Source organism: Cryptomeria japonica, chromosome 3 (genome assembly GCF_030272615.1).
Source record: "Cryptomeria japonica chromosome 3, Sugi_1.0, whole genome shotgun sequence".
Classification (NCBI taxonomy): domain Eukaryota; kingdom Viridiplantae; phylum Streptophyta; class Pinopsida; order Cupressales; family Cupressaceae; genus Cryptomeria; species Cryptomeria japonica.
The window spans coordinates 451,444,126-451,471,811 of NC_081407.1; the positions used below are offsets into that span (position 1 = coordinate 451,444,126).

Consider the following 27,686-nt stretch of genomic DNA (forward strand, 5'->3'; position numbering starts at 1 on the left):
AGAGGATGATACGAATAGACCTGTTCATAAAATATTAGAGCTTAGAACCAATAATAGGCAATATCCTACGACTCCGCAAAAGGCTCCAAAATACAAATTCACTGTGGGAAAGAGTAAAGGAAAAGATCAATGTGAGCCTTCTACTCAATCTGTTCAAGAAGAAAGAGGATTAGAAGAGGGCGAATTAGAAGATGAACCTATTGATGAAGAACAATTTGAGGAAGAACTACTAGATGAGGAGCAAGAAGAAGAATTCAATGAGGAATGATTCCCAAGAACTCCCCAAACTCCTTAATGTGAGGATACAGAAGGAGCTACTCCCCAGGTAACAAATCTTGTTCCAGTTATTGTACCCACACAGGTTTCTACTTCCAAGTTTGCACCTTTTGGTTCTACCATTTCATATACTCTAGTAGCAACTAGTGTGGTTGTCCATTCTATTCCATCTTCTACCACTAGCAAGTCGGCTATAGATACTCCACAGGACAATATTGAAAATGTGTTTTCTACCATGGTTGATGACTTTGATAAGTTCATGTTAGAGTTGAATCATAATCCTAATGCTTTAGTGACACCTAATGTTGTAACTTCTACTCCACCTATTGTAACCACTCTTGTACAAGGACATGAAAATCCATCTAAGATTTTGGTTGTAGGGGCTGAAGATGATTCTTCCTTACCGCCTTGGTTGCTCTCAAATACTCCAAAAAGGAGGAAATAAGTCATCTCCCTAGATGATTTTGATTTCAACCAGTTGATCTCAGTAAAGCCTAAAACTACAAACAAGGCTAAGACTCTTTTCTCGAGTCAAGGTGGACAAGTCCAAGAACAAGTATGTTGAGATTGTTGTGCCTTCTGTAGACACAAACATTGATAAGGTTCAACCCATAGATTTTTCATCAATATAATTGATCTTGGAAAAAAACTCACGAAGGAACTATAGAAGATGCTTAGTCAACTTTTAATACACTTGTGGCCAAATATATTGAAGAGAAAATAAAAAAGGACAAACTTAAGACACAAGTGGAACAACTTACTACGGTGTTGACAAAGATAACAAAGTCATAAAAAATAATCAAGCCAATAACTTCATCAGTGGATGAGCAAGTGATAAAGCAAGCATAACAGGTCACTTCACGAAGCAGGGCGGTTTGTGAATGGATGGATAAAATGCTTAGTTAGGGAGCACATCTCCTGAGCTTTGCAGTCACACTAATTAATAATTTGGAAAGTGTAAAGTCTGAAGTGGACAAAACACTAAATCTTCTTTCACAGGAACTGGAAACACAGGAGAAGAACTTCGATGCTTGGATAAAGCTATAAGACTTTGATTTACAAACCCTGGTTGATAATGGAGTGCTTCCCACTCGCACCATGTACATTGAGAAACGAGAGGCATTGGAACATCAAATGAATACCCTTTAGCTACTCATTAAATATATGCACAAGGCACAAAAGGAGTGTGTTGATAAGAAGAAGGAAATTATGGGGAAAACATCAGAGTTTCCATGTACACTCCTAGATGAAAATCAAGGGATTCTTCATGCAGATGCAATCATGAAGGAATTTAGTTTACTAGTCATTGCAGAAGTTGATAAGTAGGACTTTTTCATATCATCAATTGATAAACTAGTAGATCTACAAGTCATCCTGGATAACATAGGATCTCTCCTGAGGAAACACAAGAAATGCTATGTTGGTTTGGGAGACTCTATCACTCGGGTTAAAGCCATTACCAACCATACTCAAGGTCCTGATGGGTCCCAAATGAAGATTGCTCTGTAGAAATTTGAAGAATTCCTTAAACGCGATCAAAATGAACAAGAAGTGTCATAGGACATGTAGTGAATTTTAATGTTTTTAGTTCAAGTGCATTTTTAAAGTTGACAAAATGACACTTCAGGTGTCATTTTGTATATACATTTTTGCACGTAGGATTGCATAAGTCCTAAGTCAAATAGGACTTTGCTTTTGAAAAAGTCATAGTTAGATGAACTTTTCCTATTTTTGCTCATAGCCCCTTACCTATATATATATGAGGGGGCTCATTGTAAATAAGAATCTTTTAGCATTGCAATGAAACTCTGCCAAATTGTGTAGCATTTTGAGACTTTGTGCTTATTTTGTGAAACATCTTTTCAAGTGAATAAAGGAGCAATATTGCCTTCAAACTTTGTTTTGAAGCATTATTTCATATGAGTGTAGTGTTCTTATGTCAATGCAATAATATGACCTTAAATTTACTTGAAGTTAATAGTTGTGAGTTTTAAAAGAGATTTGAATTTGATATTTGCAAGTCTTTGAGCTACAATTAGTAATTAGAAGTCAGAGTTAAGAGATAGAAAATTCTGACAAGTCTTTGAGGTACAAGTTTTATTTCTTGTATGTTTTAGGTGATATTATATCTGAAATTCTTTGTGCTTCAATACAATATTATCTTTGTTATTTAAGATTAGATTGGAAATTGTAGAAGTCTTTGTGCTACACAAGTTCTTAATTTGTATAAATTGCACTTATACATTGCTAGGTTGTTCGTTAGTTCAGCTTAACTCTTTTTCGGTTATTATTGCTGATGCTAGAGTCTTGCAAGTTCCAAGTTTTTAGAAAAGTAGAACCTTTCATTATGAAGAAAGAGAATAAGGAGACATTCATTCTGAAAAAAAGAGAATTGAATGATTGTAACATCCTTGGATAGAATAGATAATTGATTCTAGAATAGATACTAGTTCCCTAAGTGGAAAGACAATAAGAAGACAACCTCCCTTTTGTGAGGAGAGATTTAATCTCACACACTGTGACTGAAACTACAATTTTGTAAATCTTTTCAGTTAACAAAATTTTCACCCCACACATCAGATTATATATGAATAGGAATAAGATGATAGATAAATATGTAAAAATATGTGTATAAGAATGAATTAAGAATAAAAGAATAAAATTAAGATAAATATAAAACTAAATGAAAAATATGTTGACATGCTAATTTCCCTTTATAAATATATTTTACATAATTAAAATTTTAATTTTTTTTCCCTTTAAATTTTCTACACACCTTTTCAATTTTGAAATTAAATGGGAAAAACCTCAGAGTTGTTTGAAGTTGCCATGACATTTGGACAAACAAGATGTGTGAAGGTCATTGGGATTTGGCAAAATACACACTTTCCTTCTATCATCCCTCAGATATACAATTTCCTGTTCTACGAAAATTTGAGGGCATCGTCTGCATTAAGCAACTATGAGTTTGAAAGCGTTTTGTTCACGCCCAATTCTTCACAACAACTGTCTACAACATCGCAATTTCGAGCCCCTGAAAGCAGTTGTAGGTCTTGAAAGAAGAGCACACTGCACTCTTCCAGTAATAACATCCAGAATTGTTGATAAAAGAGGAAAGTCTAGGCCAAGCAATAATAAACTACAAATTGTAGCTGGGCTGCCGCTGGTGTCGAGCATTCCCATTGTGGGTCCCATCGTCAATTTCGTTGTAAATCCTACTGTGTTCACTGTAATTTATGTGTTTGGCGGTACGAAGACACCAATATGCACACGCTTCTTTATTTTTATTACACTCTTTGTTACAATCGTGTGAAAGATTTCATGATAGAAACTGTGTAGGAAATAAGGCGAATGTGATTCCTTTCCCAGGCATTTTCTTTCTTGAGTTCTTTCAAACATTAATTATGATTAGGGGAAGCTTGAACTCTTTTATTTGTATATTGTTTTCCATCACGGTTAAGTAATGGAGTCGAACGTGTATTATCAGGTTCTCAATTTTTTGAGGCATTGTTGTTTTGATGTTATCTTCTGCACAATTTGTCAATTATCTGTGTGTAGCTTATTTATGTTTTTTAATAACAGAGGTTTTTTACGGTATAAGAAGTATTATGCTGCATTTCAGTGTATGCCTTTATGCTGCATTTTAGTGTATGCTAAGGGCTTTGATGAGTTTTAACTTTAAGAGATAAACGGCTCCAGTTATCTTCCAATTTTCTCTGACTTGATTGTAGTTCTTTCTTTTCGCTCCACAATAGTTTTTTTGAATTCTTTTTGTTTGATATGTCCAAAACTACGAACATCCGTGTATACACCGCACATTCTCTTCAAATTAGTCAAAGTTATAGAATGGGACCTTCATGTCATGAACCTACAACAATTCAAGCTCTTATGTGCTATGCTAAAATGTGCTTGAGTTTGTGCAAAGTCCGGTGCATTATCTAACATTCGAAGTATCATGAGTGGCCCATTAGTAATAACAGCAGCGCCTTCAAATGGTAAATATATTATTATTACAACTAATATTGCTTAAATTTGCTCTATTGTAGATGATGTTATGTATGTTGTCTTATTATAAAATAACGACAATAGATCCCTGGGCATCCAAATGGACAATTTTGATTGATAGAGTACAAGATGATCATCCTGCGAAGTGTTATACTTTTCCATTCTTTCTGTATGAGTATCAATTGCTTGAAGCTAACATTTTTGAAATTCAATGTTAATGCTTGCTACTACAGGGCTTCATCGCAAATTGTAAGAGCCTCCAGATATCAAAATTCTCAAATTTAATTTTTTTGGATCAACCATTGCATGAGTCATTGAAAGATGACTTAAATAATAATACCAAGTTGATACAATTGATGAAGATCTGATGTAGGAGCATCCTAGGCCTATGAGTAATCTTGCATCAACTAAAAATATTTCCTTTCAATTTGTTCTGTTTTTTAGTTTAGTAGTTTCTTTGTTTAGTCATTTTGGTTTGCTGCATTTTGATTTTGTTGACACAGTCTTCAGTGGGGGCACTCAGACTGGCAGACTAGAATCATCTATTTGTTTATGTGTATTGATCAAAACACCTTGTAGTATTGTCCAAAACATCAATAGAGAACTGCAAGCATGTCCATGTGTCGATTTGATTTTCTATGATCATTTGACTTTGTTGCATGCTAGATCAACTAAGAGGGGTCTATGAGACGTGTGCCAGGTTTCAGAGCCTTGTGCCTATTAGCAAGCGAACTTGTCACTACAGTGTTTATCACAATCAGTGTGACTTGTTAACTGGCAGCGACAAACTCTTGCAACACTGTAATGTCCCCTTTCTAAAATAGGATTTAATAATAAATAATAATGTAAAAAATATATAACATAATATAATTAAAAGTTAATTAAGTTTAATGAATGGTCAAGAGACATGCAATGAAGAGTTGTGACTCCCTCAAACATGAGATATAAAAGGGAGAAGAGTTCATTTGAAAGGGGATATGGAGGAAGGAAGAAAGAATGGAGCATAGGGATTAAGGAAGGATTAATGGAAGAAGAAAGAAATGGGAAGAAAATAAGGAAGTGACCTTTCAAGGGCAGAAATGATGAAGGGTTGTACTCTTTCAAAGGGTGGTAATCATGAAAGGTTGGGACCCTTGCAAAGGGAAGGAATGATCAAGAGGTGTGACTCTCCCTCACATCAAAAGATATAAAGGGGAGAAGGTTTCATTTGAGGAGGACATCCAATAATTGGAAAGTAATTGGTATGCCATATGGGTGGATGCATTAATTTGTTTGTTTATAAATCTGTTAAGAAGCTTAATTCATTTATTGAATTAAATTGTTAATTGATTTGCAACAAGCAATCATATTTGGGATCAGTGTGAAATGTGTGATAGGGAGATGCAGCAGTACTGGTTCCCTCATTAAGTAGACCACCCCAAGTTGGTTTGCTTGTGGGCCAAGGGGCCGAATGACTTAGAGGTTCATTTTGCACCCTCGGGCTTAATTGAGGAGGACATCTCCTGGCGCTCTGTCATGTTTTCCCATCGAATTCTTAATATGGTTGGCTGTTGGAAATAAGCTTTGAAATGGATCCAAATGCATTTAGGATATTGTGTTTTTTATAAGGGATTATTTACTTGATGTTAATTAATAACAATCTTAATTGCAATTATGTAATTTTAAAAAAGTTGTATTGTTGGAAATGTTTTTTTTGGGAAAAAATCAGGTATATCCCAAAAGGAGACATTACAAACAGTTGGAGAACTCACTATTGAACACAAGATTTTCCTCCACATTTGAGAGGGGCAGGTTTTGATGGTGTTTTAACTTTTCACACACTATTGAATACAAAATAAAGTATTGAATACTCTATCCTCTCTTGAACAAAGATTTCTCAAATGCTGAAGATTAGCGAAGGATCACTTGAGACGACCCCAAGGTTTACAATGTCTGGTCTTGACATGTTGGATAGCTTCAATGGTATGATGTGTTTGCTGTACCTTCAAGGGGACTTACGGAATTGTTCTTCATCAACTTCAAGCTCAATGGAATGCTCTTCTTTGGATGATGTTGCAATATCACTCTTTCCTAATACTTCCTAATGATCTTTGATAAAAAAATGAAAAAAAGGAGTAAGGTTTAGAATGCTATGCTAATGCTAAGAATGCAAGACAATGGACAACTTCAAGTGAGTTCAACTAAGCTTTGCTTTGACATGCTATGAACATCTCCACAACGCTAGTGCAATCTTCTAAGCATAGCTTGATGATTTTCAGATCACTACTAGAAGTGTAAATACCTTCAAGATGAAGCATATCGATGATGAAATAGTAATTGAAGTTAAGCTTTGGCTAAAATGAGATCATTCAATTACGCAAGATACTTCACCATTGATGGTGTACTAGTAGTATGAACAACGAGAGCTTCACTATCAATCATGCACATGCATCTTTCATTCATCTAAAATACTTAAAGCAAATTCTATTCTAATTTTTTTTTGTCTTTTCAAATATTAAGTTCTCACATTAGCCCAAAATGATGTGATCTTAGACTCCAATGCCTCTCTATTCGAGTCTTCCTTGATGAGATCCTGCCGTGCACTTGCTCTGGCCTTTGGAGTCACCATGTTAGGGTTTTGATATGATTATAATGTCAATAATGCTAAAATGTCTCAAGGTTAGTAATTCCTTTCAAAAGCTCAAAGAATCGTCAAAATCATTGTTGAATTACAAAACCCTATACGTGTACAGAACCCTAGACTTACTTAAAATCTAAAATTTACCATCTAAATCAATGAATTATGCTTAGATGATCAAAAGTAATGAACACTGCATCACATGATTAGAACAACATAAAAATAATAAACATGAAGCTGTACCAGCATTGAATTAGGGTCTGATTTCAATAAAGATGGTCAAATGGCAGTCAATTCAGACCTGCAAACAACCTCCAACGTGGCTGGTAACTTCAAATTGATCGCTGATTTGGCAAAATTGCCCTTTATATTGATGTGCTCTTGATCAAATGCTGATATAGAATTACCGATTCTAATGATGAATTCACTGATATGTAATGCAGTTCGCTGATATATAATGGAACCCGCTGATATTCAGTTCGCTGATTCTTAATGGAAGCAATGGCAAATTCACTGTCTTTGGGAAATAAGTTGCTTGGCAAATGAAGGATTTGCTCAGCCTTGAATGAATTCGCCTCCCTTGGATCAAAATCGCTGCAAATAAAGGATGGGATTGGTGACTGATCAAATGAAATGATCAATCACCTGCTTTATAGAGATGCAAAAGATGTGACCCTTGTTCTATGTTAGGCTGACTTGTATTTCATTTAATGATTTACAATTTAAAGCTCAAAATCAAATTCTAATTTGAATAAAATCGTTTCTCTTCATTGTGGGGCCCTTTCAAGATGTCGCAAATGTTAAATGTATCTCCCTTGCCTTAGATGCAAGATCACATTTCTACTTGGGTGGCGGAAATGCCTATCCTTAGGTCACACATTTGGGGGGTGATTGGAAGTCTCGATGCTTAGGTCATGCTTTTGAAGCTTGATAGGAAATCTTAGTTCATGTTTTGAGGGCCTGACCGGAAGTAACAAATCCTTAGTTTGCTGATGGGAGGCTTGATTGGAAGTCGCCACTCCTTAGTTCGCTGATTTGGGACTTGATTGGAAATACCAATGCTTAGTTTTCTCTTTGGAGTGGCAACTGGAAATGTTAGTTCGTGTTTTTGAAACCCAATTGGAAGTGGAAATTGAAAGATTGATCAGCTTGCTACACATTCCTCTTCTTGACTTGCTATTGATTAAGCTTGCAACATCTTCTTGATAACACACTTAGCAAGATTGTGGTCTCTTTTCAAGCAATGAAATACACAAGGCCTAGTTTGCTGATTTTGATGGCTACTGGAAGAGTCAAGGCTTAGTTCGCTTATTTGGAGCTTGACTGGAAGCCTTAGTTCGCACATTTGGGGCTCCACTGGAAGTGATCCCAAAATGATAACTTCGCTATCTTGATCCCTTTGTTCCAAGCCTCTCATGGTAATTTGAACTCTAGCCTATCCTTCCTTGAAATACTGACTTTCTAAAACCAGTTTGCCTTAGCCAAATCATTTCATCTCCATTTAAGCAAGCAAAAGATGATGATTATCATGAATCATTCACTCCCAAAATGTTTAGTATACAGATCAACTCAAACTTATTCATCCTAAAGGATCGTTACTAGCAATCTAACCTAAAAACCTAAAAACTGAAAGCAAAGGAAAGGGACACCCCACTTGCAATGGGGCGATGTACGAAACGGTCACAACACCGTGTATGATGGAGGTCTCGAAAAGTTTGTGTACTTTTACCAGAAACTACAAAAGGGCACAAGAAAAGAAAAGGTCAAAAGATAAAAACATGGAAAAACCTAGATAGATTCAACAATAGGAACCGTATAGGATTTCTCGGAAACAAATGGGAAAACAAAGGACAAAAGGGGAGCATGTGTTAAATTAAATAAAAACGCCGAGTTTAACTCTATATACACCATCAACAGAAAAATAAAGATTTAATTCTTTATTGTTTTTCACAAAATACACAAGGGAAAGGATGAGGAAATGGATTTTCATACCAATTCAATAATAGCATAAAAATTTATGAGGAATGGAGAGGGCACAAAGTTCTGCAGGCTATTCATCGTATTCCTTCAAGTCTGAACACAAAGTTTCAGTTTTTTTTTACACATAAAATAATGAGAATAAATGAAGAAGAAATTTCAAATCAGACATAAGAAAGACATGAGATCCCCAGAAGAAATCTGAGACACAAAGTTCTGTAGAAATCTGCTTATTTCTTCACAAGTGGGCCCAATGTCACATGTTATTCCCTATACAATCTGCTTTGTATATGGCAAAAAGTAGTAACCTCTTTCAACTGTCCTCACTTTGCAATTTATAGAAAAATCAATCTTCTCCTCCAAATAACTGCTCAACTCCCTCACTTTAGACTTTTCAACAAAAAATTAAAAAATTCCTAAAGCCTGAAAATGACCATAGTGTCATAGCTCATTAAAATAGGTTCATTACAGATTTTAATATGATCGACTTTATAAAAAAATATTAAGTTACAGATTTTAATAACATCGACTCTATAAAAAAATATAAGTCTTCACTAAATTTGATGGGCACTTGATTGTTACAGCATTATGTTGAACAATTCATGTGCATTGGCTGTAGTTGCATCTCCCTGTATGCTGTGTAATAGGGTGTAAGAACTTCATTTCTTTTATAGTCTGTTCAAGCGAAACATCTATGCTGCACTCATTTGCATTAGGTACTATATCCCACAGTTTTCTAACATGATTCTGAGTTTACTGCTGATCTTTGGGCCTTGGTCTTCCCGTCTTCCCTGGTTTGCAAGTTCTGCAGACAGTACTTGGTTATCTTCATGCTTGTGTCAGTTTACACCTTCTCACTAAGAATGCACCTCACCGTTGTCTTTTATCAAATCTTGAACAAAACTTGTAGATTCATTTGTGGTATCTGTATTTGTTGAATAGATGATGAAACTTGTGTAGAGTCTCGAAGGGGACCAGCCTCTTTCGTTAGTATCTATAAATTAGCTCCTTTGAAGGAATCAATTTGAGAACAAATGTCATCAATAGTAACTAAAGAGGACTGGCTTCGAATTTCCTACTGGATGGACAACCAGCTGTGGCAGCCTCCAGAAGATCTTTTGATTCTGAACAAAAATGGAAGTCCTGAATTGGAGTCGAGAATTATGTCACCAAGATTTGAAGCAGAGTTGAACTCTTGAACAATGACCTTAATGTACTCCTGGCCATTGATCAGATTAACATGATTTAAGGAATAATTCTGTTTTATATCATTTGTTAGTTCAGAATCAAGATTTTCTAGACCATTCAAGTCCAGAAATAAGAACTGTAGATAATTTGCCTCCCATATTAAACAGAAAAAGCTCTGAGGACTGGCCCAATAAACTATTAGCAGGTGACTCAAGTAACATTTCCAATTGGCTTTCTTCACAAGTAATTGATTTGATGGCGCTAGAGGAAGTGAAAAAGGTCAAAACAGGGTTTCCATGTTCCATGTTCATTGACCTTGAATTATCTGTATTCGGTAAGAAAGATGTACAAGCAAGGCTTCTGCAAGGATCATTTTGCCAATTATGATGCTTACAGGTGCCAGTATAGCTGAGTATATTGTTTTCTTTGGGGAAACAAAAACTTATGCTTGAACTCTCTTTTCTCTTATATGGACAGCTATCGAAAGGATTCTGCAAACCATTCAATTTCTGCTAAGATATAACATGGAACAGCTGATAGTAGATACCAAGGCCAATAAAACTGCCTAAAGTAGGAAAACTATGGGGTTTCATTTCTTCTCTTCATATTGTAAGGGTTCAATCCTTTTTCTGCCTTTCTTAACTATAATAACACTCTATGCTAACAAGTCAGGTACTTGTAATGCTTCATGAGCATATATTTGTGTGCCTAAACTTAAGGCCATTTGATCTTCTCTTCTAGGACATACTGATGAATGTCAATTCTGATGATCTAAGATGTGAGTTTTTTGGTTGGATGCATTGTGTAAAATTAATGAGTATTGATGAGTATCAGTTTGTTGTCTATGAGTTGTGTTGCTTCAATGCTGTAAGAATACTGGTTTATGCTAAATTACATCTTTCATTGTTACCCCTGCAAGTGTAAGTTTACTAGTTTCAACATTGCAATGCACTGACACGGAACAAGAGTCTCTCTTACTATCATGATTTAAAGAAGACGGCAGTTTGACTTGCATTCCTATTTATCTCTTAGGCAGGGATTTTGTATTAGTTGGAGTGCTTATCAGATTCAACTCTACTTGGTATGTTAGATGCTATATATTTACTGATGCTCCAGCAGATTTCTATGACTGTAGACATTGTCAGATAAAACTGGTTCTGGAATAATATTTCACCACAATAGCAGCTTTAAAGAGAATGAGCTTCCACAAATGATATCTTTTACTGTTTTGAATCTTTCAAGTTTGATCAACTTTGTTCATATTTTTTGTATGATTTAGGGCTGTATAAGCTTTTAAATGCTCCCAGTTATTCAATAATAGTGACATGGCTTTCACATTCTGTCAAAAAGTTCACGTGCCTTGTCTATGCTTCTACAGCTGTCAAAATGGACCAAACATTATCATAGTGGAGTATCTTACCTTGGAGGGAATCCTTATCTATCTTCATGCATTGCGTGGCTTGGGTTTCCCATGTACTCACTTCCATCCTTTCTTTTCCAACTGTGCTTGGGACTCCATTCAAAATATTATTGGAATATCACCTCATTCCCATCTGCTTTGAATTTGAACTCCATTGTTTGATAGTTTTAACTTCTCCAAGTGAGTGCAACCATTTCACATCCAAGACTATGCCCATTTCGCCCAATCCCACAACGCTGAAATCATCCTTGATTTTTGCTTCCCCAAAAATAAGTTGGGATTGTGTATCCATTCCCCACAAGGAATAATGTGGCCATCTGCAAGCCTGATTTTAAACCCATCAAACTCTTTAGTATACAAACTCTTGGAAACCAAATCTATGTCTATAAAATTATGAGTGGCCACACTATCAATCAACATTGTCACCTTGTCATCTTGCAAGATTCTTTAAATTCTCAAAGCATGGTACCTGGTTACCCCGGAAAGAGTAGCAAGAGTGCCTCTTGGGATATCTTCTTCTTCTTTGCTCTCGGATTCTATCTCATTAATTGCTGCCTTAGACTCGGTTCCTTTGTCTTTGAATCTTCTTTGAGAATAACCTCTCTGTAGTGTATTTGCCTCTTAACAAACATCGATGTCTTGGCTCCCATGGCTCTATACAATGTAAAAATAACTTCTTCCTCCGAAGCTCATTCTTAGTTTCTTTATCCTTGTTTGGTTTTGGAGGTAATGCTATTGGTTGAGGGGTATCTTTTTGGAAGGGTTTCTTATGCTGTTATGTTGGTGCACTCTTGGGGTGGAGTTTGTTCTCGGTTGGTGAATCTTCCAATTTCAAAGCCCTTTGAATAGCATCTTGTAAAGATGTAGGCTCAAAAGATTTGACAAAACCTTGGAGTGACTCCAAAAATCCCTCAATAAACAAAAACATTAGTCTCCTCTCCATAACATTTGGCATATGATTGAAACCCTTTGAAATTCCGCTAAGTACTTCTCTATTGAACTATGCTACCTCAATCATATCAATTCTCTAAAATATGCTTTTGGGTCCTTCTTGTCAAATCTGTTTATGAGTCTCTGTGTGAAATCAACATGTCACAATATGATGTTCTTGTGTGATAAATCCATGATGCCACCATTCGTGTTTTGTACCATCCAATTGAAGAATAGCAAACTAAATAGCTTCATTGTCTGTCATAGTACTGAGTGAGCTAGTTGTCCAATTTTTGAACCCAAGCCCTTGCATTGATCTTCCCTAAATTGTCACAAGTTGGAAGAGTCAACCTACTCAACCACTATCATAGATCTCTATTAAACTGTTGTGTGGGTTGGCTTCTTTTTCCTCTTGATCCATTCCTAGCATTATGGAATTGTATAAATGGGACCTCCTGTCTGACATCCGGATCAAGTCTTGGATACTCATCTATGCAGGCATTAAATTCCTCTGCTGTTGGAACTTGCTCCTCTTCCGATGGTGATTCCATTCTAATGAAAAAATGTAGGCAAGAAAGGTCTTGGTTCTTGGTGCTGATCCAATTCGAGCCTTGCTGTTATTTATGTGATTTGCAACCTGTTGATGTGTATTTTGTACACGATCAAACACAGAATAAAATACCTAAAATGTACTTTATCCTCTCTTGAACAAAGTTCCCGACTGCTGAAGATCTCGCTGAAGGATTAGTCGGAGTAACTCCAAGGTTCTGTTATGTAGGTTCTCTACGTGTGGATAAGCTCTCTGTGGTATGATGTGATTTCGCTGGAATCACAAGGGAACTTACACTTGACGACCTAAACGTCTGATTTGCTGGAATCACAGGTCCTATTAACTAACTGGAAGACAAACAAATGGTAAAAGATGTAGGGTTCAGGAAGTCTACTCTACTACCTAGGATGCGAGAAGATGGATGAATGACTAGGTGGAGTCCTACTGGGCTGGGTCTCACCATCAGGCTTGAACAATCTGACACCAACTCAGTGCGATCTTCTAAGGGATGCTTCCAATATATTCAAATCGTACACCATCAGACACTGATCACCATTCAAGATAATGCATGAACAATAGACGTGTAACGACTTAAGATTAAGCTCATTTTATTCCAGTTGACCACGCAAGGCGCACTTACCATCAGCAAGAGGCTAGTGGTTTGGATTAGACGGATTCCACACAGGTGCATTCAACAATTTTCTTCATTCAATCTAATCATCTACCATCTAGAATTGAAGATTCAACAAGAAACCATGCATATTGCAAGAAACGACACACTTCACCATAACTTCAATGAAAATGGAGTTTATTTACAATCAATGGCAACAATTTCTTGCCTTGTCCTCCTATTCTATTCTAATTGCTATTCTATTTGCTATTAATCATTAGCTATTCTAACCTCTATGAACTAACTATTCACCTTCTAACTATTAATGACTAACTATTATTCTTTACAAATGAGGAGCCAAGGCTTATATAGTGCCCTCAATACAATTCAATGGCTCAGATCACTTTGAGATCAATGGCCGAGATTTTACAATGAAAACCCTAATTAGGGTTTGTTACAACAAACTTAATTCTGACCAATGAAATAATTGCATTATTTGGACACATGTCTTCTCTGGAATATTCGACCAATTAGTGCCATCTCTTGATGAATCAGGTACATTGAATCTAGACATGCTGAAGTGGACCAATCCGACTGGAGGAGTGATGACTAGGACACCACCTTGTCTGACACTTGGTTGATGCTCAATTTGATGCTGCTGAGAAGCTAACTTTAGTTAACTCTTCTGAAACTGTCTGCTTCTCCAATGGACCCTTGCTCTGACCTCCTTTGTCTTTGATGTGCAGGATGGATGGTGTACCTTTCCTTCGAATGCTGGATTGGAAGAGGTCATCCTTGATGATGCTGGACCGGAGAAGGCCGTCCTTGATGATGCTGGGCTGGAGAAGGTCGTCCTTGTCTTGGTCTGGTCCTGTGGAGGTTGTCATTTGATACCTACACCAAAAGCTTAAAGTTAGGGTTTGAGCATAATATCTTAAGGTATAGGATTCAAGACCTTTCAAGGAAATAACTAAATATTAATTTGAAAATGATGATAAATCTAAGAATTATGAATTTTCAAATTAAATTAAAATCAGATTGTACAAGACTTTCATTTTCCAAAGGATTACTATGGAAAATCCAACTAAATTTTGAATAAAAATTTCAAGAATCTGATTCTTCATACCTCTTCCTTGAATTTTTAGCTATCAACCTTGAAAAATGAATGAAGGGAGATGAGAATTTGCTGGACAAGGATGTTTGATCTGAATTTCAGGTCCTCCTTTGGATGAATTAAGCTTCAATCAGCCTTCAAAAAGAATTTCGCCTTCAACTAGCTTCTCAAAATCTGGAAATTCGCCTTCAAACACCTTCCAAAATCTGGAAATTATCCTCCAACTTGCTCAATTTCGCACCTCCAAATTTGCTCTTCAAGTTCGCATGAGAGATAATGAAAGAATGATTTGAATTTGTTAAAATACACCTTCCTTATATAGGGCGCTCACCTTGATTTCCCTGAAGGCCGACTTGGCAAATAGGGAATAAAATAAAATAAAACTCCTCTCAAAGGATGGCCGACTTGTTTGTAAAGGCACAATAATGATTTTTGAGCGCTCAAGCATAATTTTTAATTTTTTAAATTAATTCCAAAGCTCAAAGGTGGATTTTTTCATTTATTTCAAGGCCTAGAAATTAATTAATCAAATTATGAATGCCTTAATTTATGCGAACTTGTTTTAGTCTTCCAAATGTCTTGTAATAGGCAAATTTAGTGAAAGACTATAGGCTAGTTTAGGGAATGTTAAAGCTTGATTAAGGCTTGATGAATCTTCATTTTCCTTGGGCATTAAAATATTCAAAGTGATGGAGGCTTAAATATTTCAAGGCTTATTTGAACCTCTCATCTAGGCTTGTTTGCTTCATGAATCAAAATCTTCACAACCTAGGTTTGCCATCACAATTTTGCAATTTGCCTTCAACTTAGCCTGAACAAGGTGAATAATAGGTGTTTTCAAGAATTTCGCCCTGGACCCTTTGGAAGGGTCAGGAGCGATTTTCTCTTTTTAGGTCAAAATTCACCTTTGCTGGATCATTGACCTTCTCCAAGGCAATCTCCAGGATCCATTCATTTCAACCACTGACTAGGCTCAACAATATTTTGAAGGAAACACTGCATTTTGGGAATTTCGCTCAACAACCTAGCCAGGGACAGGACCTATCCAGAATTTCGCTCTGGACCCTTTGGAAGGGTCAGGAGCGAAATTCTCTCTTGAACTCAAATTTCACATTTTTTGAAGGTCCAAATCTCTCCAAGGCATTCTAAATAGCTTCTTTCACTGTAGTCCAGGCCTGGTTTTACTCAAATCTTGAAGGAAAAAGTGTTTTTAGGGTTTTTCGCTCTGGACCCTTTGGAAGGGTCAGGAGCAATTTTCTCCTCTTGTAGCTCATTTTTGATCGTTCCAACTTCAATCTACCTCACAAAGCTAGGAAATATCTTTCTTCTTTCACCCAATCCAAATTTGATTTCGTTTTGCAAGGCAAAATAGGAGATTTTAGGATTTTCGCCCTGGACCCTTTGGAAGGGTCAGGAGCGAAAATCTTGTTTTAGGGCTATCTTGCCATCCTTCCAACTTCAAATCACTTCCAAGGCATAGAACATCTTGTCTTTCTCCTTCCCATGGTATAAAAACCAAAATCTTGTCTTGAATTTGCAAGGAAAAAGGGGAATTTTAGAAATTTTGCTTTGGACCCTTTGGAAGGGTCAGGAGTGAAATTTTCATTAGGCTTTCAATTTTGCATTCTTGGCAACCAATATTCATTCTAAGGCAATCCAAATGCCTTCTCACACCCTTGTCCTAGCTTGGTCTTGTCCAAAATTTTGGAAGAAAAGATGACTTTGAGGATTTTCGCTCTAGACCCTTTGGAAGGGTCAGGAGCGAAAATCTCTTCTAGGCTCAATTCCTTCATCTTTCATGATTTCTTGCAACTTCAAGTCATTCCCAGGGGCAATTCCTTCTTGATTTTACCTTATCCCACACTTGACTTAGCAAAACTTTGATAGCAAAAAGAAGTTTTGAGAAAATTCGCTCTGGACCCTTTGGAAGGGTCAGGAGCGAAATTCTCAATCTTGACCAAAAATCTTCATTTTTTCAACTTGAAACTTCTTTGCAAGGTAGGATTTCATGTTTCATTGTGCTAGGAATAAAGTTTCATGTCCAAGAAAGGCTAAAAATAGGTTTACAAGGAATTTCGCTCTGGACCCTTTGGAAGGGTCAGGAGCGAAATTTCCTTTCCTGGCCAGAATCCTTCATTTTCACAACTTCTAAACATGCCCAAGGATTTCAATATGTTCATTCTTCCTTTCATCATGTTTTGGACACCTCAATTTGACCAAACCAAGCAAGAAATGTCTCTTATAGAGATTTTCGCTCTAGACCCTTTGGAAGGGTCAGGAGTGAAATTCTCCATTTGGGCTAAATCCTTCATTTTTTCGGTTCAAAACAACCTCAAGAGGCAAAAGCAAGTCATTCTTCTTCCATCCATGTCAAAAACTTAACCTTCTTTAATGAAAAATAAGAGCTTTTGGGAATTTCGCTCTGGACCCTTTGGAAGGGTCAGGAGCGAAATTTCCCTTCTTGTCCAAAATTCTTCATTTTCTCATGCTTTCAAATCTTCAAAGGTGACAAGAATGTCCAACCTTCCTTCCAAGATACCTTGCACATCAAAATTTAGCCAAAGTTAGGGAGAAATGAGCTTTAAGAAGATTTTCGCTCTGGACCCTTTGGAAGGGTCAGGAGCGAAAATCTCATTCTAGGCTAGATTACTCACTTTTCAAACTTCAAACCACTTCAAGAAGCAAACTTAGATCATTTTCCACCTGTGGAAGAAGGTTTCAAGGTCAAACAAGGTAGCAAATGAAGTTTATGATGAATTTCGCTCTGGACCCTTTGGAAGGGTCAGGAGCGAAATTCTCCTTTAGGCCAAAATCTTGTTCCTCAAAATCAATCAAACTCCCTCTCAAGGCAAAAACATACCCATTCATCTCCCATCAAGCCAACGCCTAGCCAAAATAAGGAGGAAAACAAGAGTTATAAAGATTTTCGCTCTGGACCCTTTGGAAGTGTCAGGAGCGAAATTCCTAATCTTGGCCAAGATCCTGACTTCATTTTCACATTTCTTCATTCAAACAAGCGTTTTTACCTTCATTCAAGCCTAGGAATGCATTAGTTCTAAGTTTTGGTCAAAGTAGAATGTCTTATGGAGAATTTCTCTCTGGACCCTTTGGAAGGGTCAGGAGTGAAATTCGCTTTGGACCCTTTGGAAGGGTCAGGAGCGAAATTTGACATTTTGGACTCTCCGTCAGGATCATTTTATGGAATATAACATTTAAGTATAAGAAAATACTTTAAGTTATATTCCATATATACTTTCAGGATGTTTGAGAGTGGTTTTGGACCTCCAGGAGTTATATTGCAAAATCTAGTTTTTGGAGGATTCTTCAGTTTTCCAGACTTAGTCAAATTTCAGGATCAGGACATTCCAGACTTAGCCAAATTTTAGGATCAGGGCATTCCAGACTTAGCCAAATTTCAGGGCATTTGAAGATCAGGATGACATTCCAGACTTCATCACTCACCAACTTGACCTAACTCAGACCTTCAAGGATGATACCCACTCACAAAGCAAGACACAATTAGCAACAAGAGCAAAACCAGGCCCTACAGAAGACTCTCAAAGAAACCCTAAATCTGGGGCACCTGCTGACTCTCCTGGCTCAAGCAAAGCCTACCATCCTATTGATCCCCTGGCAACACTCAAAATGCAAAGGCTAACAGAGGAACCCTAAACACCTAGAAAGAAAACCCCAGAAAGCAAAAAAAAGTAGGGGTCCCCATTTGTAATGGGGCGATGTGTGAATACGTCACAACACAACCCCATCCTGATCTGAATTACTCTCTTCTCCTGCATTGTTTTGCACAAATTTGGTGTGGTTATTAGTATTAATCATATTCTGCATCCATTTGTTCTTGCCTCTGCATGTAGGCCTTCTTCTCATTCTCCTGTTCTGCCTCTTGATCTGCCATCTTCTTCTTATCTTTGCCTCCAATTCCATGTTAACGTGCTGTGATGCTTGCCTAATCTCTTCTTTTCTCTCTTCGAGGTCCTCTAATCCCTCTGACTCAGCTGCATAAACAAGCTCAAACCCTCAGAATGGCAGGACAACCTACTTTGATACCATTGTTATGACCCTCTTAATTATCCTAAGTTATTTTCTGATTTATGTTGAAATTGTTCAAAATGAAATAGTATAAATATAGACAGTTGCAGCTAATTATGATAACCTAGAACAATGGCAATCAAAATGGAACTAACAATATAGGAAACTCAACTTATTTAGTCACCGACAACACTATTATCTTTACACATATAAATATACTGATATGAAAATGCAAATATCAGAATTATATGGGGTAAATACCAACTAATTAAATACCATACTACAGATCTAGAATAAGTGTTGGTCTCTTGTTTAGGACTGCTGTGATGAGTGGATCAAATCCTCTTAAATGATGATTGTTTGTGGTAATGGTCAGTTCCAACTACAGATAAGGGGTAGTGCCTTGGTATGGAAGTTTGCCTTCAACATAGGATTCTGGTAGGTTTGCGATCAGCATCAACTAGTCACGAATTCCCTGGTTGTATACTCCCTGCAATCAGATTTGAATATACATCAAAACCCAGATCTGCTATATGCTGCAATCAGCCTTACTGCACTGTGATTCTGCTCTGAGAAGCTCATTCTCAGGGTACAAACCCCCTTCTATGACTGCTGTGACCTCCTTATTTGTTCTGCAGCCTGTCCACAAGCTGTTCAGGGTGACTGAGTGGCTATTACAGCAGAAGGTGACGTTGGTGCACCAATGGAGTCTAGATTATGTAGATCTGCTGCAGATAACCTATGTATAATCACCTTCCAATGATTATCCGATCTTAATTTAGTGAAGCTATCATGAAAATACTCCCTATAACAGCTGTGCTCAATTCTAGAGGATGATGTTGAGCACTGTGGATGTTCAATGGTTCATTAAACTCAGAAACCAACAATGACGCTTTTATTTTTTACCTGCAAGCAAATTTCTCAACTGGAAATTGATAAATATTCAGAAATGTAAGTTCAATTGCAAACCCTAAAGTTGATTTGCTCAAAGAAAAGGTATTCATTGTTTTCATTTAAATACCTTGAAGTATGAGCAAGTGGGTTTTTGTCCCATCAATCATAGTATATGCCTCTAGAATGATATTTTCAGCGCACTTTTATACTGATTTGGAATAATCCAAATAGAGGCGACCTGGTTGGAAATTTAATCCATATTTGGCACCGACCAGTACTTTGAATTTGAAAATCTTTTTATTTTTTATTATTAATAATATTAATATCTTTAGTTTAGTATAAATATACTATTAATTTGGTGTTTAGAACCACTTTTTTAGCATATAATATTTTTTTTTCATTTTATCCCAGCAGAGGGGACATGACAATTTGTAAATCTAAGGCAGAAGATTCAGGTGGTAACACTAATGAAAAAGTGTGCCCAGGCAGATTGGGTGAAAGGATGGAATTTTAGGCAGAGCTAGACAAGATGTTAGCCACCCTACATGCATCCTAGGCAGAGATTTCTTATGGTTTGGCCACTTAATAGTACACCATTCTTTTCTTATGTTGCAAGGTGGAAATTCGGATGGGATTTGTCCTTGATATCACCACTTTCCTTATTGTTGGGAGGAATTTGATCACATGTGCCAACTTGGTGATAGGTCGAACTTTGTATTGTGTTTGCCATGCTTGCTTTTCACTGAGGTGAAAGATTTCACTACCTCAGCCATGTTTACCAAGCTTGGGCAGAAAAACTGATGGTCGAACCACACAAAAAATGCACTCAACAAGCTGGGCTGGGATCTCATTACTTATTGCCATATTTTTCTTACCATCTGCTCTATGGTTGCTCCTGTTCTGCTCTTACTTATCCAATTTGTTCCATCATTGTTCACTCCTCCACCGCCTTTGATATTTTCTCTAACGTCATCATTTGCTTCATTGGACTTGTGATGATCACCATCATCCCATGAAAGTTGTTTGTTGAAGCATAAAAACCATGATATGACAAATTTTGCAAACTAAATAGAGAGGCCACAGATTAAATTGGATTAACACAAAACCAAGCATTAGTTTGATGACAAAAGATAAAAAAGAAAGTATGAACATTGAGTTTTATAAGAGTGCAATACACAAATTGGCAAAAATCAACTAAACTTGGATGTAGGAGAAGAATCATCCGTAGCTTAAACAGGTAAGAATTTTGTTGAAGGGAAAGAATGCTAGAAGAAGAAGATGAGCAAGAATGAGATAATTTTGACACCTCTGTCAAAACACATTCTGCATTTTTGACCTATTGAAGGGAAATCTGTGTGGTGTACAAGGGAGGAAACACCTGAGGAGTAATTTACGAGGAGCTAGACTAATTCCCATACACCCATTTAAATTAGTTTATTAGTTAGTAGTTCCCATACCCCCAGCTAAATTAGTTTTTTAGTTAAATAGTTAATTAGTGAATTTGAATTTAGTTAATTAGTTCTTTAGCAAGGAAACCATTTAGTTTGAGGAAGAAAATTAGTTATCTGTTAAATTAGTTTGTTTATATTAGTTAGATTTCATTACTTAATTGGTTTAAACTTTAGAATAGTTTATTTCATTTCCTATTATGCGTTCTTTCTTTTCAAACTTTTATGTCTGCAGACATCAGTTAGAACTGAATTGGTCAAATTTATGACACTTTGCAACCAAATCTAGTTTTTCTGTTGTTCTTGTATCACACAAATCTGTCAAGCAAACACGAAACAAGTTTTTCAATAAAATAATGAACCTTTTAAGCAAACAACAAAACTTTGTTAACATTCAAAACTTGAAGAAACAGGCTGATTTAGGCAAAGATGGAACTGGATTCCACTGTCATGTTTTGATAGTAATACTGGTATCCCATTTGGAGAACATCTGTGTCTGGCAAGTTGCAAGGGAAGAATTAGAAACAGAAAAGAATGCAGAAGAAAAAGAAAAGATGATATGTATGCTCAATAGTACATTAAGTTGCTTTTAAGTTCGAACTGCTACTTACTAGATGTGATACTGGTTTACAGACTCTGTTTTTTGGCGGCCTTGCTTAGCTTACTATATTTGTAAAATTTTGAGTTACCCCCAGATTCTAAATCCTTTTTTGAATCTGGAGAACTTAGTTTTTTTTACTTTATGTATGATGATAGATCTGTAACTGTTTGATCTTTGGGGTGGATATATTGTAACTTTTTGCCAATTACTTTTTGATATAAAAAATAATTCATTTTCTAATGCAGTCTAAGCCTATTTTGAATCTTTTCTTAAAATAGTTATATTCTTATTTGATTGTACCAAATACTCATGGATGCCTGCGCAGATTTTGTTTCTTGTATATTTTATCTTCATGTTTACTTAATGAATTACATAGTTTGATTGTAGTTTTGCATTTTTTGTAGCTATCCGGTTCATATTAGGTTTCTCACGGACAACTTATTCTGACACGGTTATCAATCGATTTGGCCTGACAGCTATGTGGCCAGGTATTCTTCTTAACATTTAATTTGTTAATACAATGTAGTAGCTGATGCTTCTATTGGTTACAACTACAATGTGTAAGAAAACTTTAGTTAACAGTCCATGAGAATCCCATTCATTCAAACTATGTTATTCTGGAGATGGAAAATATGACTTTTTGCAGTCATTAAAGGTCACTACTATTAACTTCTCTGCTCATTGTTTTATTTGCTGTTCCTTTTACTCAAATCTATGCCATCTGTGCTTTATTGGTCAGTAATATTTTTTTACCATGTTGGATAGTTGAGCCCTAGATTTGTGCAAAATGATTTGTAATTGCCTTCAAAAAATTTATTTTTCTGGAAGGAAGAAAACCATATACTATGTACTTGTTTCCGTAAGGTTTTGTGAATGATCTTTCAGCTCAGATGATCATTGAATTGATTTATCCATGTCCTCATGCATCTGCTTAAGTGTGTTTTCTGCTTAAATTTGAGCAGCTGGAACTTTCCCATGCAAATTTTTAATTATGGGAAAAGGAATATTTTTCTTTCCCTATTTTAGTGGAGCAGCTACTGTTTAGGAATTGAAAATAGTCTACAGGCTGTGGAAAAATGGAGGGGCTGGAAATAAGCAGCAACTGCATACTGAAAAAATGGCACGTGGCTCCACAAATTACTTTCCCTTCTTTTTAATTCTTGCCTCCAATTTTTCCCGCCAAATTTTACCTGCGCAATTTTTTTTAATACCATTAATACAAATTTAAGATGACTGCTTAAAAATAAGCAGAAAAATTAGATATTTTTATTAATACCATTAATACAAATTTAAGATGACTCCTTAAAAAGTTGAGCAGTTGCTGCTAGCCAAAATAAGCTAAGCCCCCGCATGGGGCCCTGCCCTTAGGTGGTTAAAATCAGACATTGCCATATTTACTACCAAACTTGTGCTTACAATGTTTAGTGGCTTCACTTTTTTTTCATTCTTGAGCCCACTTAGTTGGATGAATTCGACATATCCGAATGACTTTTGGATAAACGGAAATCTTTCTCTTGGTGCCCTCAGTTTATTCCAATTCATCATCATGGGTTCATATATTGTTGTTGGGGGGCACTACAAAGTACAATCTACCAAGCAAAAATGTTTCCTTGCTAAAGAACATGTAAGTTTACAGAGTGCTACGAAGTTCCATGAACAAAATTGGAGAAGTTTTCATGTGATTCCTAGAACTGTGAAATTCTGAAAATTAAATTGATTCCATCAATGTTGGTTTATTTGGCATCATGCCATTGATAACACCATTTTGGTAGAAGTTAGGAAAAATGATGAATGACAACACTGTTTGGTGAAAGTGCATATCCAGTTTTAAAAATAATATCTAGGGGCCAGCAAATTGACTTTATGATGTTTTATAAGACATTGAACTTCACAGCTATTGGTTACATTGAACTTTTATGTGGTTGTTGAAATATTTCTTGCATTCATGACTAAGCTGCTAAGATTTAATAAATTATGAGCTATTAGAATTGACGATGATTGATACTTTGGTGTTCTATCATGACCTTTGCTTGTCACAGTTTCTAGAGATGAGCTCATAAATTGCATCAAAAAGTTCAGTGAGCAGTTTAACTTAAAAAAATAATTCTTAACTAATTTTCATCTTGATTGCTTTTAGAGTTTTTAGTGATAGTTTGATACAGCTTCACATATCTTCTTTCTTTGCTACTTTCTTTTTGTTGATTGCTAAGTTGTGGTTGCTATTGGAACCATGATCTTTGGAACACAAATGAGGCTCAAGTTCTTAGGTATGTTGTGGATTTTCAAGACATCTAAGGCTAGCACTCACATAGGGCAGAGTGCCCTGACCCTATCACATAAGGGCACGAACACCTTGGAGCTCTCAAGGGATTTGAACTCGAGTCTTCATCATAGTAGCTCTTTGAATTTACCACTAGTTATGCCTTCTAGACATTAGGGTTATAATTGTGGTAGAGCTCACAAAAAACATTGGAGTGGGCTAGGTTTCTTAATATGATTACACTTGATCGTATGTCAAGGAGAACCCATCGCAAAACATATGGGCTTAGGTCCATGTGTTTCAACAAGTGCAATCCCTACCTCAAGGTGTCCCCATGTCCTCTATAACTTGCCCAACTCATGAGAATTGAACCTAGGGTTGTGGTGTGAAATTTCTCATTCCTCACCATTTATCCAAATTTGTTGGACTAATGTTAAGGTTAGGATTGGGGTAGAGCTCATACATGACATAGTATGAGCTTGGTATTTTAATATGGTTACACTTGATTGTACTTGAAAGTGCCTCTATGGTGAAATATTGGGGTGGGCTTAGGTCCATGCATTGTCATAAGTGTTACTCTTACCTCAAGGTGTCCCCATTGTTGCTGCTTGCTACAATGTGCCTTGCCCATGGGATTGACCTTCAGATTGTGGTGTGAAAAGCCTCCTTACTCACCATTATATCCAAACTTGTTAGGCAAATGTTAAAGTTAGGATTGTGCCAAAGCTCATAGAAGATATGGGGGTGGGCTTAGTTCCTTAATATGTTTACACTCAACCATACCTTAAGGTGTCCTCATGGTGAAACATAGGAGTGGGATTAGTTTGTTCCATTGCCATAATGTAATGTCCCCAACTCGGATATGGTCTAATTTAACCATAATCAACCTATTTTCAAAGTACTAATGACTTAAACTAACTTGTTTAAGAGTCAAGTCTATCTTACACGAGTCAAATCTGTGATATTCGATCTTCTTTAGTCTATCAAGTACTTGCTAACTTACCATATTAAACAATCAATCTTATTCTGATTCATTTATAAATCATTTACGTATTTATTATTATTATTTGTATGAATTATTATTGAGTAATTTCTAAAGTATTATGTTAACCATAATTATTATATTAATATCTATTATAATCAATATCTATATTTACAATCATTATGTTACTCCTTATTCTGATTGAATATATATATATATATACATATAAACAAACGAATTAAATAATATTACTAATTATTTCTAAAGTATTATGTTAACCATAATTATTATATTAATATCTATTATAATCAATATCTATATTTACAATCATTATGTTACTCCTTATTCTGATTGAATATATATATATACATATAAACAAACGAATTAAATAATATTACTAATTATTTACGGATTTGCTAGTATCCTTTTATATAATCTACTAATACTACTACCATTTAAAACAATCCTAATTGGTAATATGTTTAGGGGCTGGTATTGGCAGACAGATCTGATGCATGTCAGATCTGGTCTGCCACTGTCATGATACTTATATCCTTCCTTATTAAATATATTGCACTCTATGTTAATATTTTCCTTAATATTAAATTTTGCATAGAAACATTATCGGACTTCATAAAGTAGAAATACATATTAAGCACATCCCATGAATGCCACCAAGAACAAGATGTTACTGCCTGTAACTTAATAACAGTTCTGATCTGAACTGATCGATCCTGCTGGATATTAATATCTCATATGTCATCCGTCTCCCCCTTGAATCATTTATATTCATCCTTTTAAATGCCTTATGGACGGAAAAGTTGTATCTCTTCTTGGGAATGGACATACCCTTCCCTTAATCGTGTCTCTTCATGAACAACTGTTGTTATCCTAATCGCTGCCATTTGTTAATTGTTGCCTTAACATAAGCCTCTCTCTCTTTTTTATTAATCCCCCTCCTTAAATAGACATTGCACCTTTAATAGGTCATGATAAGAGGCATGGTGAAGACATTCCCTTTCTCATAACTCTTGCTAATAATTAATCATGATTAGTATTTACTTTTGACCCCACCAATCATTACTAATGCAGTTTGTGTCCTCTCTTAGGATCGCGATTATGTTAGGATATCTGTAGCTTGTTCTATATGATTTTATTGATGAATGATGGCCACAATTATAGCTACAATCCCATCTTTCTTATATATTGTAATCCATATTCAATTCGTTCTTCCCTCCTAATTGTTCTCTTATGATAGTCTTGGCTCTATCAATCTGCAATACATTTGACGAACACCTTCCTTATCGGTCTTTCATATGCTGTGATACTATAGGGTGTTTATTTGCTAATGTGTATACGATTCCGAGGTTATGGATGCCACACCAGAACTTCCTCCCGATCGCTTTATTACTATATTTAATGTCTTAATCTCTTGTCATTTACACAGCGTTGCTTTCAATTGTAATCGATTGTCTATTCATAATATTATTAATTTAATATTACTAATAAATAAATAAATAATAAATTATGTTTCATGTAAATAGTAAATAATAATAAGAATAAAATAATAAATCAATAAATAAATAATAATATTAGTAATAAACATAATATGTAAATTATATTTATAATATTATTAATTTAATAATTTGTTGGTAATTATTATATTAATTAATAATAGTTATTTTATTAGGATATATATAAAGATCAAGGAGGGGACATGACACATAAATGCAAACCCTACCTTAAGGTGTCCATTTGGCCATTACAAGGTGGTGTAAATTGAACTTGAATTTTTGGGATGAAACTCCTCATTTCTCACCATTAGATCCAAATTTGTTTTTGATTAAGCAAAAACAGGTTTTGAGGGGACCCGAAACCCCTTACAACACATAATTAAAGATAAAGCATCATAGAAACATAAGAGAACCTAGGACTTAGAAACAAAACTGGCTGCAAACCAAGAACAAAAAACCCAACAGCCACCGAAAGACCAGCAAAAGGCCAACGAGATGCTGGCAAAAACAGCAACACAAACCGCCTACTTAAAAATGTCTAAAGCCTGGGAGGCCTCCTTCTCAAGCAGCAGCATAGCCTTGGCAGCTTCCTTAAGGTCCAACAGGTCCTGTGGAAGAGACTCTTCCACCGGTTTAGTGCTTTGCCTGGTTCTTCTAGTGGTGCGGGTAGTCAACTTCGAGCTCGAGGCTCCAGCATCATTTTCCAGATCCACAACATTCTTCTCATTATGAATACTCTCCAGCTTGGAAACCAAAGCATTCATGGTGACCGTAGAAACTTTCATCATAGCAGCACTGTTCTCCATAATTTTCTTCATCCCTTCCTCAACTTGCATCATCTTCTGGCTGATCTCGTTGTTCTTCTGGTCATTTCTGCTCTTTAACAGTTCCACTGCCTCACCATTCTTCTTTAAAATCTCTAACATCATATTTTTCTCCCCCACAATCCAAGTAGTATACTCATCAGTATCTTGAGCCGCCCTCTTATTTTTCGCCATCTGCCTATCTTTGTGCTGCTTAAGTTCCCCCTCTTCAATTTTGGCATTTGTGGCTCTAAGTTTTAAGTTCAAAGTCTTAATTTCATGGAATGTCCACTTGTTGAAACGGTAAAGATCAAACGCGGAGCTCCTTGCAGTGCCCAATATGTCAATCAGGGTATCCAGCTTGTCCTGTAAGTCCTCTGAGTCTAAATCCATCGGCTCAGAATCCTATTCATCATACTCATTCGGAGATAACTTACCCTCCTCCTCAGGATC

The 27,686-nt window shown here is 36.1% G+C and overlaps 1 protein-coding gene across 3 annotated transcripts in view; it reads left to right on the plus strand.

The window, feature by feature from the left end:
- The first annotated feature begins 3,094 nt into the window (after positions 1 to 3,094).
- Positions 3,095 to 27,686, plus strand: part of LOC131079859 (uncharacterized) — a 100,410-nt gene continuing 75,818 nt past the window's right edge. For 2 of the 3 annotated variants that reach the window (XM_059218397.1, XM_057957199.2), the window contains exons 1-2: positions 3,095 to 3,524; positions 22,079 to 22,162. In XM_059218397.1, coding sequence (XP_059074380.1) covers positions 3,239 to 3,524; positions 22,079 to 22,162 — 370 coding nt within the window. In that variant the 5' untranslated portion in view covers positions 3,095 to 3,238. The remainder of the gene's footprint in view (positions 3,525 to 22,078; positions 22,163 to 27,686) is intronic. The other variant, XM_057956576.2, reaches the window with a different exon arrangement.